We start from the raw sequence: 18,376 nt of genomic DNA, 5'->3' as shown, positions 1-18,376 counted from the left end.
TGGTATTTTTAGATTTTATTTTGTACAACCTTAAAAGGTTGTGGTGTTTTCAAATATCACGTTGAAAACCCAAAAAATAATATTATAAAACACGTGGGTAATAATATCGTGGCAAGTAATATTATATTGCGACGTTTTAGAAAGTGTATATAACTTAGGTTGTCTGGCGGTAACTTTTACGTGTACAAATTAACATTGAATGACATACGAAGTAATATCGTAGGTAATACAGAGTTTTTGGACAAATAATATAATGTAGTTATGTTCTCTATTTAAAATCCCATTCTTACATTTAGTTTAGTGTAGATAATAATAGTTCAAGTTGCAAGTATATAAATGGTATGTTATATAGATTCATTATAGGTATAATAGGTATCGTATTTTGTAGAAGTTATTATGTTAATCTTTGAATAAATTTTAATTTGGTATTATGCATTAGTCATTAATCATTATAGCCTATAAGTACATTAATCTTAATAAATATTAAGATATACAAATGATAGGTATTAAAATTTGATAATGACCCACAATATTACAACTCACATAATCGAGTATTATTATTATTGCATTTTAGACAAAATATATTGTACTCCTATAATAATATAATAATTCATATACTTATGATATTGATGATTAAGGAGTGTTTACGCATTGTATATTTGTATAAACATTTTATTGTGGATTTTTAATTAATAATCGTTGAGCTAGAAGCACCTATCAACTAATGAAAATATGTATTTTTTCAACCATAAATCCGTAAAATATTGATGTTTTTATGTAGATAATATTAACTCAATTAAATGATTATTAAACAACGACTACAATATTAATCAAAGAGAGGTAATATTTTCTTAAATTTGTTTTTTTTTTATTGGATTCAATTTTACATAGTTAGTACTAGTTGTATTGTGTCCATTCAGCCATTCGGGATCATACAAATATTAAATTATATTTTTTTATAATTTATCACAAAAAAAAAATAAACATAACATATAATTAAATAATTACTTTTTACAGTAGGTAGCTTTAATCGTATTTTAATATAATGTGTATGAACTATGAATTGTTATTTATCTGTGACAATTCAACTATTCGAACCATATCATGTCTGATTGTAAAACATGAAAATTATGAAAGTATAGGTGCAGAAGAAAATAACTCATTCTAAAACATAGTTTTATAGTTTAGTATTGTATATCTCTCACTACCTAAGTGTTTTGTCATAACAATCTGAACAAAATCATCATAGTCATGATTATATTATTTAAGGTACCATAGTTAGTAGTTAGTAATCAAATAAACATTAATTTGAAAGTATTTATGTGTACATGTATTATACTCCGAAAACAAAACTTGAAATGCTTGAAATTTTTTACTAAATTATTTAAGAAAACATTATATAATATTTCAAGTGAGGTCAAATTTCACTTATTTTTTTCGAATTTCTATCTGGCTAAAAAAGGTTTTATTTGAAAATTGCATTACAGAAAACCACCAACGGTAAGACACCATTATCACATCTCATTTATATGTTTTCTTTATAAAACGTATTAATGTATAATTTTCATTTTTCAATTTTCATAATATACAGTTAAAATATCTCGCCCACGTTTTAACGGTTTCTAATTTATTCGACGAAAAAATGATCAAACAGGGATGGAAGAAAGTGGACTAAAATATCATCGGTACACAAGATTAAACAAGATGACATAGGTAAGTGTTTTTATCGAGTCAATATCGTTGGAAAAAAATATTGACAAAATATTAGTTTTATGATCGTCATCCATAATCGTTTACCCCATATTTTATGTTAACTTATAAACTAATTACCTAGATCGTGTAATACTAAATCTATCGACGTACTTGCAATATTTTCAAAATATTTATAAGTTTTATGAAATTATTAGATCATTTTTAATCAGAAAATTTTTATTAAGGTAAAGATTGCAGTTTTACTATCCCAAATATTTGTTACACACAACTAGATGCTTATGGTCAATATAATAATTAATTATTATGTTTACCATAAGCATCTATAAAATAATAATATATTTTAGGTTATTTAGACTATTAGGTTAGTTAGATTATTTATACTATCAACTGCTTTATAAAAATCCAGCCAATATAGATTTTTTAGTTTATTATGACCACAGATAATCTTATATAAATCGTTAAATACTTTCAATAATTAAATCAACTAAGAAAACAGCGATTTTGAAATAGTTATAGTGGATTTCGCATTTTATTATAATGTTTAAATAGTGAAGCCTTCTTCTCTCTTATGTATAATTATTTGAAACCAATCAAGTTTGCTCGTGCCAATGAGATTGTTACAGTGTTAGACTATACAATTTAATATGAAATTAATATACCTCAACAAACTCAATACACTATACACATCAAATGTATATAAGAACAGCGGCCGAAGACAAGTTTATGCTCGAATTCAGTGGGTGTAGCGAAATTAACGGTTTGAATATCATAACATAAAATATGTAGGTATATACTTTCACTAAAGACTAAAGACGAAATGTAGGAGGCGCCGCACAAAACATAACATATATGAACATAACAGTGGATGGAAAAGCTGCTACAAAATCTACTTAACATATTTTGACGTCTGAGTACCTGTACAAAGGGTGCTCAGGCACCCCCAAATCACTCCTTCCTAGTTGAGCTCCTGATGTATTATATTTTATTATGTACGTATTGATTTTGAAATCCGTAATATTATTAATATCTGCATACTATCTGATTCTTAAAACTTGAACAACATCTTGTGTGCACCCATTCGACTAATAACTATTATACGATATAAAGGTAAACATTTAACAATAATCGGGAAATAACATCATAACAGCACAACGAAGACGATCAAACCAATCACGGCTGCCGTATATAATAGTATAATGATAAATTCGAGCTTCAGAGGATCGACACAAGCGTTACTACACACAGGAGGTGTTCTTATTTGCATTAAAACCGTCTGTGTTCGCGTTTACGACGAAACCTTCGAGATTTTTGCATCGTTATCGTACAATATTACGTGCCTAATGGCTAATATGCATACAACATAATATTATATTGTCGTAAACGTGCGCACATGGTAGCGAAACACTCGAGGTGTACACGTCGACGGCCGGGGGCGAGCACGAGTAACAATATAGTATATACCATGGTTATGGTGCAGTATACACTAAATGTATGCGAAGGTAAGGGTGGCTGTGCGTATAATATATTATACATTATACAGTCGAGAGAATTTCGAGTGGCGACGAGAGCGCGTTTGCTGCAGTGACTTGTGAATAATTGCAGTCGACGCCCGGTCGTTCGCGTTGCAATTTAAAATCATTATTATGTATTATGTATATAATATCGTGTTATTCCTCTCCGCGTTCAGTTTTTTTTTTGTTTTTGTTTCCATAAAGGAGTGAGTAACAATCATATTATTATTTTATGGTAAAAAAAATCGTCCATTTGTATTTACTCTAGAAAAAAAAAGCCCGCACCACATAACAAACGAAAAGGATATTTGTTTCCTCTCACGTCCAAAGAAAAAAAATTATACAAACAAATATACAATAATATTATATATTATATATATATATATTATAATAAAAGAAAATAAATTCGATATTTTGACTAATCGCGCGTAAACTTACACCGTACAGTGAGACGACAACCGTTATTATTACACTATTTGTGTGCATACGCACAACTTACTGTTGCCTACACATATTCCAGTGCATTCGATATCGTGTGCTCATGATCACAAACACTCACACATTCTCATTCAGTAGTCTAATAACGTAACGCGTTATTATACACACATCTTCACCTCGTTACAAATGTGTGCGGGTGTCTGTTTTTTTTTATGGTTCACCATATTTCAATACGGTTCGTTTAATATCACTTACACGTGTATTATTACACTTATAACTCGTATAAGCCGTATTGTTACCATTTGTACGTGCGTCCATATTAAACTGTATATATATATATATATATATATATATTTGTTATTTATCATATTATTGTGTATCGTTCATTTCAAGTGGAAAAACGATTTTCCCGACTATATAACGACGTTGTTGTTTTCGTACATGACGAACGATCGGCTTTTGGCTCCGTATAAAATATAATATATATATATATTATAATATAATATGGACACCGGCGGAAACCTATTACACCGATCCCCTTGTAATGAGATTTTTCTCTTCAGTAGATTATATTCTTGTAAGTATAATATTATATTGTATGTACGAGTATACGGCCACTTCCTAAAGTCCGTCTGGTGACGCGACCACACATATATAGGTATATATGGGCTGAACACAATCCTACATAATAGCCACTATATATATAGTCTCGTACGACGAACCGAATAACACAGATTACCATCACCGATGATCTGGTAAATTGTTTTCAAACCATCCACCCCTACGGTACACTACGATTTTCTTGGATGTACTTAAAATGCCATTACACGTACAGGGTAAAATTATTTGTCTTCGGGGATTCAGATAATATTTCAAGTCGATTTCCCTCCCTTTCCCAACCACCCACGTCATTTCGTCCGGAAAATACCTATATAATAATATTAAAACCTGTATAGAATATATACGGATGTATTTTTATACAGAGAGGAAGTTAAAATATTCAAGAAAATATTTACTCTCTGGCTTGGGATCGGGATCCGCGAGTGGGAATGTCTGAGAGTATTCGAGTCCTGTGACACGTCGTGGGCCATCGTCAGAAAAGTTATTACACAAGTACTTTGTTAAACTTTGATGTCATGTTATCCTATTACTATAACACTGGCTCAAGCGCACAAGAAATGTTGAACCAAAGTTTAAGTTTAATTGTTGAATAAAGCAAATTAACAAGGCAATTTTTTTTTTTGGAAAAATTATCATTAGATAGTTTAGGAAATTAATTAAACAGGTTATAAAATTATCAAAACTATAAAAAATAAATGGTTTAAATTTAAAGTGGTAGGTAATGAAAATATTAAGGGGCTTTATGTATAACTATTCACAAACGTCTAATTTTTTTTTAAATGACAATAATTCAGCTTCACTTAAATTCACCATCGCTGGTGTTTCGCAAGTAAAATTGTCACCCCAAAATATCTGGTCGTTTTATCTCGAATGTCACAATTCATCAAAATTAATTTTTGTTCACTATAAAATTAATGGTGGTCATGTTTGTGCATTACTGTTTACTTGTTCTCTACAATGTTGAATTCCTACGGACTGCAGTACTGTACCCACTATACTAGATGTAATTGTACCCGTGGTATACCCATTTTCTGATAGTATCGGACCAACCAATCAAACGTGGGTTTCAAAGTTTAAAAATCAAACAAATTCTTCAAAAATGACAATAATTGTTCAAATTGTCAACTGTAGGGTCAACCATAAGGCGATCCAAACGGGATTTTAGATCATCATAACTGGTTGAGGACAATCGTAATACAATTGAGCATGCGGTAGTTTCCATTAGCCTATAATATGATAATACCTAACTGTTGATAGACGTCCCTCGGGCCCCGAAAGCGAATTAATTACGGGAGAACTCCGTGATAATGGATACCCAGTTATAGCAGCGTACGTCATGCTGCTGCTCCAAACCAATTCTCCAGAGGGGCCATAAGATATTATTTATACAAAATGTAACAAAATGAATATTAAAGTTTCAAATAGCATATCACTGTCACAAGTGTAAATGCAAAAACCATTTTTTTTTTATTAAATGTACTTACTTGTTCTTCACACTAGTTGCTAAAAGTTGGCAAATGTCTTCTCCCCCACTATTTATCCAAGAAATATCTCAACGATATTCCATAGTTAATTTTAAGACCCCTTAAAATAACGGTACCTAGTAACCATTTCTATCACCACAAAATGCTTACTTCAGATCGAACTATAATACTATTTTATATAGTCACTAAAGATAAAACAATAAAAATATTCATTGGTCTCTAATCTTAAACGGTTAGCTGAAAACTCAAATCGACGAGTCTTATCTTCTCATTGAAAAATGTAAACTAACTGCAGACTATACTCGTACGGTTTCATACATCTAATCAGCACCCGAAAACTCTCCACACATAATGATTTATCATTTTATTACTGGTCGGGGAAGTCACCTGACATTAATCCAAGTCGTATTTTTCAAGTCATATTATGTACCTAACTATTATGATTTTGGCCAACTTTTACACTATAGCCATGCTTTTAATTGTTACCATTTATCAGATGTTGTAACGTTGTTTGTTTTTCTTCTCATAACAGTTTGTATGCATATAATTGACTGCAAAATTATATTTGAAATCTAGTTTGTAGTTTACAAGGTTATGATTTTGATTGCGATTCAAATTTATTTCCATATTGAAATTTCCGTTCCACGGTTTGGTTACAGCTTGTAAACATAATGTATTATTATAATACATGCTTCAAATATTCAATTGTACTCTAAGACGCTTAATTTTCAAAACGCATTTCCCTACAACAATATTATGATCATAATAATTGTTGTGATTTCTCCAAAATAATAATAACTTAAACGCTACTGTGCACTGTTAAATATTTAAGAAGACATGATAAAATTGACCCGTATTGAATATTAACAGTGAACTACACCAACAACCGTTTTACCTACTCCCTAACGGTCAACAAATTATGCAAATTAGAAAATTAATAGAGCTACTGCGGATAAATCGGAAAAACTGTGCGTATCAAATGAGAAAAGTTACGGATGTGGATAATACAATAGGTACCTAATTAAATAAAACAAAATAATATTATATTTTTAGAAGCAAACACGACACTTCCAGTGTATTACACCTATAAATCAATTAAAATATTTAACTATACACTGTACTTTATAGGAATAGATATGTATAATAAAAAGCGTTAATTGTAACAAAACTATGGTTTTTATCGCTGACGTTCAACAAGTCTATAATCTTTAAATACTGAATAAATGCATTTGATTCATTATGTATAATGGACAAGTAGTTAACTATGGTAGAGAAAGTAAAGGCAGTTGAATCGAATACAAAATTTAATTCAGATTAAAAAACAAGTTTGAAATGGTACGGTACATACAATACATGTATATTGTATATTCTGTAAGTCAACAAAATCCACAAAATATACTTGATAAACTTAAGTATTAATAAAGATGATTTAAATGTATTATTCATTTGTCGTTGACATTGAACTAATATACACACACAATATAAACCAATTGTAAAAAAAACCTTTCTCTGGTTGTTGTAACGTACTAACGTAATGTTACATCTGCATAACATTCAGGAGAAATTAGGCAACTTTAAAATCTAATACGACCATTTACTTTTAATAGAGTTGGAAATAATATCATACATTGTTTGCATTACCTAACATTAAGTAAGACTATTGTAATCGTTATTATTATAATTATCTTTAATTTTACTTATTACCAAGCAAGTTAAATAGAGCATTTACATTCGACTATAATTTAAGACACTATACATTCAATTTATTAAAACGGAAAACAATCAACTGGATCAAACACTTGTGGTGAAACCTAATCTAAAAATGTACATTGTACATGGTATACTCAGCCACTCAGGGTAGAATAGTAGCTATTGTTGAGATTCGAGGTTACACTACCAATAAAATAAGTATACATTTATATTTAATTTTTAAAGCTGAGGGATATTCTGTAAATAACTTTTGACTATGGATTTCTAAAATAACATATTTATATGAGGTATAATACAATATAATATAAAATAACTATATCAACTAACAAAACTTAAGTTGTTAATGCGTAACTCTCAAAGTATTATATTTGATTGTAATTAAAGTTTTTTGTCCTCCATTAAAGTGTTGAATAATACTTAAAGCGATTATGCTTAAAGCTTTTAACTGAAATATAACATCCATGGGTTAAATTATTGATAATTTAAAATAATTTAATGATCGTTTAATTTACTGTATAAACTGTAGGAACAGTATTTTGTGCCATTTAAACGTTTAATTTAATTAAATATTATCCTCAGAGAGACCATTAAAAATCAGAAACTAGCTAATTGATCAGCAATACAATTAAAAGAGATTTGTTCATTGTTGCACATGAATATAATGTATATTACGGTTATTGATTAAATAATCAATAAAGAAATTCTTAAAGAAAAAGTATACTCAGCTGCAAAAAGATATCACTACTTTGATATAGTCAGACTTTTTTGGATGAACTTTTTTGGGTCTGGGAATTGGCTCTTTTTTCAACGGTTAGATTTTTGTCGATATAATTTACACACCGTATTCTATAAACACATTCCTAATACGCATTTATATAAGACTGCTGTTTGAGTGGCGTATAAAAATAGATAATACCTATTGACCGGTACTACTACATAATATTTCACAAATATTTACAGAATAATATGGTAATATAAACTTTTTGATTATACAAATAATCGTTAAATCGAATAATGGCACCTACTGTAATATTAAGTCTGAGACACTAAACTATAATATTCAAGCATGCCCATATCACCAGCTGTAAATGGACTCTCGACCATCATAATAATATTATAATATAATGCTAAAACCTTCGAGATAATATGTTAGAAAATAATTAACGTGACCTGATTGTCCATAATAACTCTTAATTATAATAATAATATACCAAATGATGATGTTTACCTGATAGAGCGCCGGATCACTTCGGCGTCCGAACCTTAACCTCAGTGATGGAGATCTCTGGTTTTTGCGGACCATGCGATGTTGATTGGGATCGATCAAAGAGTTTCCCATGGAGTCTATTAGATCCCTTTGCAACAACAGTTCGTACAGATCTTTGGCGTCTGAAACACAATGGTTGTTATTGATTGCGTTCATAGTATATTTTTTTTAATTTAGAAAATTGTACAATTTTAAACATGTAGCACAATAAGCATAACGGAGATCATTGCTGTATTGTTAGGGTGGGAGATTAATCACCCAAACGACGACAATCTTGCATGAGCTAAAAATGGATTAAAAATTATAATATATGTGTGTGATTACTGGTTATTTATAAAAATGGTCTCGTGGCCATTTCCGATTTGGCCATCAGGCAGGGTTTTCGTGAATGGTGATAGATAATGGGGGAGGAGGGGGGGGGGTTAATATGATTTTGAAAGTAGCATAACTTGGATATTTTATCAACTTAAGAAACACGAAGATCAGTCAAGAGGACTTAGGAGTGTATAATTTGAAACGCATAGAGGATCATTAATTATATGAGTCTAATTATTATTTTTAATTAGAACACTCGTATTTTTGAGTGTTAGTATTTTGAAAGAGCCTAAAATTAAATACCATACATCTATTATACGGGTTTAAGCAGAAGATTATAAATTTTTAATTTCGGTTTTGAGGAGTATTTTTCTAGTACGATTTCTAAGGAGATTAAGTCATCTGTTTGATTTTAATTTTAATACTGTTGAGTGGATGCAGTGTTTTGCTCATGTCAGACGTTTATCAAAAGTTAGACCTAATAATTTCGCTGTATCAAATTTTGGTATGGGATTGTTATTTATGTTTATCGACTACCAACGGAAATTGACCGTGATGAAAAACAAATGTTGTGTGGTCTGATTTGTGCGTTTATAATGTAATATAATATTTGTGAATTATCGTGAAACAGCGTCGTCGTGACGTTGATGTGAGCGTGCTTATTTCGTCGCTATACTCTCGCAGTATCGTTACAACATTATTATTTTTATCAGCTGACGAGGTTCTTCTTTGGCTGCATAACATAATTGTTATTATTTGTATTAGTATAATTATATGGCGCACGTGACGTGGTGGTTTGTTTGTAGTTACTTTTTCATGGTTGGTATATACCGGAGAAAAAATATCGCTTATATTCGACAAAGTAAACAAAAGTATCTAAATCGTTTTGAGTATAGAGCGCTCCGATGAGCTGCACGCTCAGCAAAATCGTAGATAACAATAAACGTGTACGAACGATCCGAAGAATAATATAATATAATACAGCAGAATATTCAGGTCAGGGTCAAACTCGCAGGAAAATAAATAATAATAGAAGAAACGACAATTAAATAACGACTACCGTATTTCAAGTGTTTCACAGTGTTTAATAATTTTAAATTAATTTAGTTTTGAAAAAGTACATTTATTTACGTCGTAAATATTTCACAAGAGTATTTGGAGAACATTTGTAATTTTTATAACTCAAAATAATTGGGTAGTTGAAATATGTTTCCTTTTCAAATTAATTCAACTATATAGGTATCGATGTCTTACGTAACACAAGTTGTTTATTCATTTATTATGCATTAGGTATTATCGTTGATTGCGTATTATATTATAAGTATTGTTGTTTACTGTTGTACTTTATTTACTATTACAATAACATAAAAGGAGAGAGGATAAAGTTTGAATTTAATAATTACATTTTTTGTTATAATGAACGTATAAACTATTTGTCTTAGATAATAAATAATAATATATTAATTTTAATAAATACAATTTTAATTATGATATATTGTTTAAATTTGTATTATTTCTATCAAGAGCTAAGAGTTGTATGTTTTGGTTTTTTTTATTATTTTTCTGTAAATGTATTTGAGGCATATAACTACATTTAGTTCTGCAAAGTTGAATTAGCTAAGAACTTTGTAAAAAGAAAATCATCATATTACTGGTGACATTACAGTTATATGTATGGTATTTCCATGTGGGACACCTTGTGGTATATTGTTAATTTAAGCAAGTCAAAGTATGAGTTAATACCAAATAACCAAACAATACTATATTAAACTCTAAAAGGTCAAAATTAACATGGAGAACATTGTAACTTAACTATGTTAAAAATAAGTTCATTGTTTTTTTAATTAATTATTACCTGAATCAGTCTTAATATAGTGAGTAATTATGTAACTTTAAACTGTATTACGTTATCAAAATATTTTTTTAAAAATGCATCCCACGACCCACACTATTCATACCTATTGAACGTTGCTGTAGTAGTTAGGCTATCAGGCGACGGTCACACATTTGTGGCTACTAAATTATTAAATCCATTAACATCTACCTATTTATTTTGTATTTAAAACCATTGTACGATTAAACAGAAAAATGATGAATAAATTAGTTGTAACTAGAAACTACAGCTATTATAGAATTTTAGTTATGTTTAAATATAGTCAGTATTTTAAAAATTAATTGAAAATAGTTCAATTGAATAGTTTAAAAAAAATATATTTTAATTACTAGTTAATGCTTTGATTTGTAGTATATTTTTGTTCCCAGAAAAATACGAGTACCTAATAATTCGTAATTACAACTTAAAATTACATTTTGGATAAACGGAATAATTGTAAATATAATTTTGAAAACAAATTTATTTTATTAAACATCGATAGCAGTGTTGTGATTTTTAATTTTTAAATTTCTTTCTTATATAGGTCGTAGGTCTGTAATGGTGATTTATCCGTAAAAATACTCTTGTAATTTAAATTTAAATTACTACTCACAAAGAAAAATCTTTACCCCGGTCCCCTAAAAGGCCCATAAATAGTTGGCTGTCTGCATCTACAACTTAAAGACACATTGGTAATTAAAAATTAAAAATAACCTTACAATTTCGTTGTTAAAAATAAAAATTTGTAATTACTAATTTATATTAATATTTAATAAATAATTTTTTAGGACATAATAAATAATAATATTTTTTTATTTTCTGTTTATTTTAACTGTTATGACAGTTTTTGATTTTAGTATTAATTGCTAGTCCTAAGTCCATTAATCAAATATGACAAAAAATACTTATCCTCAAAATTCCTAGAAATCATTTAAAATAAAAGAATAACTAGGACAAGGAAAATAACCAAGTTTCAACTCTGGATTACTTCTAACTACGTCTATAATTATTAAGGTCTAAAATGAACCTTGAAATGAAATACAAAATATTATTATATTAATAATTAATAATAAATAAGCCATTTTGGTCAAAAAAAAAAAAAAAATAGAGAAACGAGAATGGTGTACAACTTAACTATCGAACCCTCGCACAATTGATGCATTTGATTCGATATGTCTATAGGTATGTATGATTACTGAAGAACCAGAATATCGATATATTTTAAATCTATCCTTACATAAAGACTTAAAAATTCAAACAGTCTTAGCGTGCACAAATTCATTACAAAAAATACTATGCCTAATTAATGGCTTAAATAAATTCACAAACTCCAGAATGTTGTCCAAATTCATTTCTGAAAAGTGGTAACCCAAATAGAAGAGAAGAAACTGGATAAGAAAGTAAACAAGCCTAAAATTAATGACAATTTACAAATTTACGTAAGTATTAGTCGATGGTTTTTCACCATGTAAAATATAATGTAAGCTTGAACTTTATTTTTTCTTACTATAACTATTACATTATTTTAAATAATAAGAATCATATCTGTTGGATTTTTTACTGGTTGTTTGCTTAAGCTTTAGTTTGTTGGATGTGTTAGAGTAAAAACAAAGTGTATTAAAAAAAGTCTATTCATTATTTGTAATTGTATTGTTTTAGTTGAATCTATGAAAGTTTAAAATCATAAAATGAATTCAACATGTTAGGTACGCCTAACATCAATTTTCAATTTTTTTCGAAATATTTAACATAACCAAATATTTGAAATTATTTTTTAGCATCTGCGAATAATTAAAAATATTATGTAAAATGCAAAATAATAGTTATGAAAATTGGAAACAAAATTCTAATTGTTACACCATTAGACGTTTGAAAAGATTTTCACTATTAAAATAAATATTCGTATTTGGAACTACTAATTTTTGAAGACACGTGTTTAATATTATTACTATTGTCATTTTTTTTTTTTATTGAAATAATCCTGGTAACTATGGTCTTAGCTGTTTGTAGGGGGGATCGGTTGGTTTTCTAACATGTATTGTATTGTGTTGATTTTGTTGCACCCATCCGGGAGCTATCAGCGCTGGCCTTACGTATACTCATCAGAGCGTTTCCTCAGATTGAGAGTACAACCGCGCTTCAATAAGAGTAATAAGACCCATTATTATTATTATTGTCATTATTAAGTGCTGTAAAATAATATCAGAAATCTTTGTGTACTCACTCTCGTAGTCCATGTAAGATGGAGCAGCTGATATTATTGTAGAGACTAGAAGAAGAGTACACACCACGGCTGCGATGGATTTCATTTTTATTTCAGTTAGTTTTGATCTGTAAAATAAAAACAAAAACAATATTTAGATAGGTATTTTATGATAAATTATAAAACTAACGTCGTAGTACTGTCGATTGGAAAAAAAATAGTGAATTTTATCACAGCAAATCGACAATTCCAGTATGGACTATGCAGTACTAACGAACCCTGTCTGTATAGTTGTATAGGTAATAGAAACTTGAATAAACTGAGTAAATTACTATATTGTATACGTCATATTATGTAAAATTAGAAATTTACTCCAGAGAATAATGAAAATGTTGGTTTAACTGGTTTAAGCATTGTCATAGAATACATTTACTTATAAAGTTATATACCTATAGGTACACGACAATCTAAAAATAAGGTTCTATGTGTATATAGGTATCGAATTAAGAATATACTCAATAAAGATATTGTATGAAGTCATATATTTGTGTGCATATAGGAATTTTAATATTTTCTTTTTAAGGTATGCCTACCTATGTAGTTACATATTTCATAAAAAATTACTATTTACTACTTTCGGATGTTCTATCGAATTTTATCTAATTTATGTGATAAATATGTATTGTGATACATTTATTTAGTGGTTTTGAAAGTAAAATTACATATTAAAAAAAAAATCAAAATCATAACGATTAAACTGGAAATATATTTTAGGTATATATTTTTGAATCCATGAATCTATTCTCTTAAAACGTGTATGTAAAAAGTCAATAGTATCAAGTAATATTGCTTTATATTTATTTCATACAAAAATACAAACAATTTGTTTTATTTTTTATTGAAAATTATACTTCTTTTTTATGTGAACTCTTTCCCCGGTCTGATTTTGCGTATAATAGAAATTATTGAATTTATATTTTAAATTAAAATATCATACTTATGTGACAATTATCTTTTTTTTTAAACAATCGAAAAGCTTAAAAAATCTTACTGTCTCATGTATCACGCAGTTGCAATTACAAAGTATATGTTTTGGCTAAACGTTCAGGCCATACAAAAAAAAACGTTAAACGTGAGTTGTTGTTATTTTATCAACGTTCATGGTGTAACTACTGGTGTAATAGATCATTATAAGTTATAACAATCACTAAAACAATAAGTAGTTTCCAATTTAGTTTGTATTTTACACATTTTTGACCAAACCATTATGCACATAACAAAGTTTAAAAGCGCATAAACTTTTATTTAATATTTTTCATGTCCATAAATAATGCTGAAGCTATATTTTATGAACTATGTTCATAAAAAAACTTTAAAAATATTTTCTGTTTATCTTAATAGGATTCATACGAGTTGTCACACATTTATGATATTATTTACATACACAGATACGTCGAATATTTATACAATTATATTTTGTATTTTAATGATACAGAATAGACGCTCTTGCAACAATAAAAATATAGATTATGTGTTATGTGTAATTATAAAACTATGGAATTGGGTTACGCATTCAGTTATGAATTAAACTATATATTCTTATTTTCTAACTTCGAATAGTCAACTAAAACTAAAATTGAATTATATTTATAAAAAAATTGTCTGAGAGATTTTTATTTTTTAACTACATTATTTAGTGAAAGCTTACCATAGTTTTAGTACAATCACAAATATTTTTTAAGAATAAATATTATAATACACAAATTATTTTGTTTTGTTTCATAAATATTATTTGTAATTCGTATTATATAGCTTATATTTAGTAGATGGAAATAATTATATATTTATAAGTGGGATTAGATGCATAGACATTATTAGCTATTTCCATGAGTAAAAAAAATGCATGTATATTACAGTGTAGACTCTGTAAATTAAATATAATTTACGAACCTAATGTAATTATGTTCTAAGAGACTAAAAAGTAGGTACCGTTACCTGTGTACTACTGCCTACTAGGTAAAAATTATATTATATATTTCAAACATTTTTCTAAACTATGAGAAATTTGAAATACGACCAAATCAAATATTAGTTGACTATAGTCTATAAGTATTACTATACTTGCTGACAACCTAAAATTAGGAAGAATAAAAATCTCTAAGATCTTAAATAAACCAATTTCCGAAGTAGGAACGTTGGACAGGTGAATCACAGTATTTATCTTGAAATAATAAACTAGTTCCACCCCAACTGAAATCAATCATTTTCAATGTGACTTTGGTGTTTTTAATAATCCACATAATATATCGACGTCTATAAAACCATATTTTATTTATGATATTACGTATTTTGGTCATATCTCGCACACATAAATTGTGTAAGTTTTCCCCCAAAATGACGTGTCACTTTAACGAAAACTGCAACAAGCTTTTAAAAATAGGTTTGTTTTAATATCGTCCATAGATCGTGTTCAACTGATTTATTATTTTGTATTCATATATTATTCATATTGTAATATATTATTATATTCAAGAATAAAAATAAAGTAAATATAATGTGATAGCGGATATGAAGTTTTAACACCGGTTCATAGCAAGGCCATTGGGATTTTGGCCGGATTACAGATCTAAATTTCTTTTCTGGATAAACTACCTACCAGTGACGAATACGAAAAAAAGAAAGTTATTTTAATCGATGTCGTATGGTATTTTTGCTTTTACAAACACCGTATGGGCGTGCACTTCAGTATAAACACCAAATGAGAGAACAACTAGTACAAAGTAATCCAATATGTATAGTAATACAATATAACACCAATTTTGGTTGTAAAAGGAAAAAAAATGACCTTATCATTTTTCCAGAATTTATAAACTAATTTGTGCAATATGGTTTAGTAAGGGTTATCTTTTCCCAATGTGTATTTTTGGATTAAGTTGTTGTTGGTATAAACAGTTCAAAGTTAACATATTTTATTTATTTTATTGAGACACAACAACGGTGTCTAAATATAAAAATGTATAACGGTATTACACTATTACATAGTTATTATTTGTATGTATTTAATAGTTAAAAATTAAAATAAAATGTCTATATAATAAAACAAAAATATAAACATCAACGACCGAGTCAGATTCCTAAATTAAAATGAATACAACTGAACCGGAATTCTAGCTCTTAAATAATTTAATTTCTTTTTTTACTAAACTTGTTTAAATGTTTCGAATGATTGTATAATGAATTATAATGAAAATCTTAACATTATTTCTTGAAACAGATTGTCAGAAAACGAGTTTAGGATAATAAATATGGTGACCATAAAATACTCGACCTATTGAAATAAATTTATGTAGAAAATTTCGTGGACGTGGAAAAATATTCTTGAAAAAAAACTCCATAATTTGTTAGTTAGGTATTCATTTACTGTCTTGTTTAAGTTACACACATCTATAGAATTGAATTTGTTTTAAATTTAAATTGTATCGATACAAGAAGTGAAAAACTTTTCACATGTTTCTTAACTCAGCCGCCTGGTACTTATCGTGTTCAACGCTTTTAAATGGAGTATATAAATATATATATATATATATATATCATATAATACTGCGTATAGTGTCTTTTAACGCGTGAAAGAAATCGTTATTAGTTTTGTCGACGGAAAATCCATTGTTTTCATACTATAAACATTTACGTCCGAGAAAATAAATAAAAATATTGCGACGTTTTCGATGTGTTTGCGCGTCTCTGGATGATATCCGACTTTTACTATAAATAATATATATATATTGTAAAACGTTTTTATTTTAATCGCCGAACGCCTTTGTTGTGCGGAGACGACGCCATTCGTGACAATAATAAAAAAAAAAAAAAAAACTTAAAACGTAACTCTCGTATTCACCTCATTCTGTGGAAACTACAACGATAATATTAATTCGGTTCGATACCTATTGAAAACAAATGCCATGTTGAGGGGGGTTGGGGGGGAGGTAAAAAAGAATTGTCTGAGAAAAAAAAGCGCCATGTAGGGGTGAGGAAAAGTATAGTATAATTATGTTGTGGGCGTCTCAGCCATATGTGTATAAATTTAACACTTCAACACGTTAGCGACGTACTGCAGCGAAATCGAATTGTTTGTTTTAATACATTTTACCACTGTCCATTTATTATTAAAACAAATATTTAAGACAAATGGTAAGTTTACAGCCTGTCAAACGTGTTATTTCGTCGTGATAACAATATTATAATATTATATTACACTCACATAGTCACATATGACAGACACGAGACACGTAAGACTGTACGTTATATACTAACATTACAATATTATGTTACTTTAATATATTATTAGGTACCTGGGTATGTTGTAACAAAACGTCTAAACCGAAACGATTTTCAAATTGAATGTTTCAATGTCGATGGAAATTACTGTGAGAACTAGCAGTTTAACCTATGGATTAAATATTTTGATCACAGAACCGGCATATTGTGTTTACCAATTAGTTAGTATAATATTACACATACTAAATTAAGATATCACTTAAAAACATGTGATGAAAAAATTAAAACATTCAAACAGTATCAGTGTCACTTAAGACACGAGCACCTATAGGTACTATAGTAACATTTGAACATACTCCGATGAATTAGAAAAACCAACAATTATATTTAGGTATACCTATATGTACAGGAAATCCGAACAAATGGAAGAAACCTCATTCCACGTACTGGATAAAAATCTTTCGTAGCCATCGAGGTAATAATGTAAACTATAAAGACACTTAGACACCTCTTTTGAAACTATAGAATACAAAATACACGGAGATAACATTACAAATATTAAATACTGAAAATCTCAGGGCAGTCAAGACTATTCCGACATGAATAAATAAAACACAAGTGCCTCGTGACATTTATTGAATACTTATATAGGTGCCACTTAGGTTGGAATTGTAGTGCACAAACGGGCTATCAAAACACGTGAGGTTACACAGCAGCACAACTATATCCTGCAGTGCACCACCAGCCACACACAGCTGAGTCGTATATTACATAATATTTTATGCACGTGTTCGTATACTCGAAGTCGCTAATCGAATAGAGATCACGGCCCAGTCCTTTGTGCCTTCTACTGAGAAATTAATGCGGAAAACCAGTAATTAAGCGAATCTCTCTGCATTACGTGTGTAAACATTATTACTGAATGTCACGGGACGGGCGGGTTGATTTGAACCGTTTCTTACCCAT

General features: G+C 28.8%; 1 protein-coding gene across 1 annotated transcript in view; it reads right to left on the bottom strand.

Moving 5' to 3' along the window:
* Nucleotides 1-18,376, bottom strand: part of LOC111033374 (short neuropeptide F) — a 67,907-nt gene that overhangs the window by 5,027 nt on the left and 44,504 nt on the right. The window contains exons 2-3 of the mRNA XM_022314068.1: nucleotides 13,157-13,263; nucleotides 8,706-8,866 (exon numbers count right to left, since the gene is read on the bottom strand). Of these exons, the coding sequence (XP_022169760.1) occupies nucleotides 8,706-8,866; nucleotides 13,157-13,241 (246 nt within the window). The 5' untranslated portion in view covers nucleotides 13,242-13,263. The remainder of the gene's footprint in view (nucleotides 1-8,705; nucleotides 8,867-13,156; nucleotides 13,264-18,376) is intronic.

This window comes from Myzus persicae, unplaced genomic scaffold (genome assembly GCF_001856785.1).
Source record: "Myzus persicae strain clone G006 unplaced genomic scaffold, MPER_G0061.0, whole genome shotgun sequence".
Taxonomy (NCBI): domain Eukaryota; kingdom Metazoa; phylum Arthropoda; class Insecta; order Hemiptera; family Aphididae; genus Myzus; species Myzus persicae.
The sequence above is the reverse complement of the archived record's forward strand: the minus strand, read 5'-3'. Positions and strand labels throughout refer to the sequence as shown.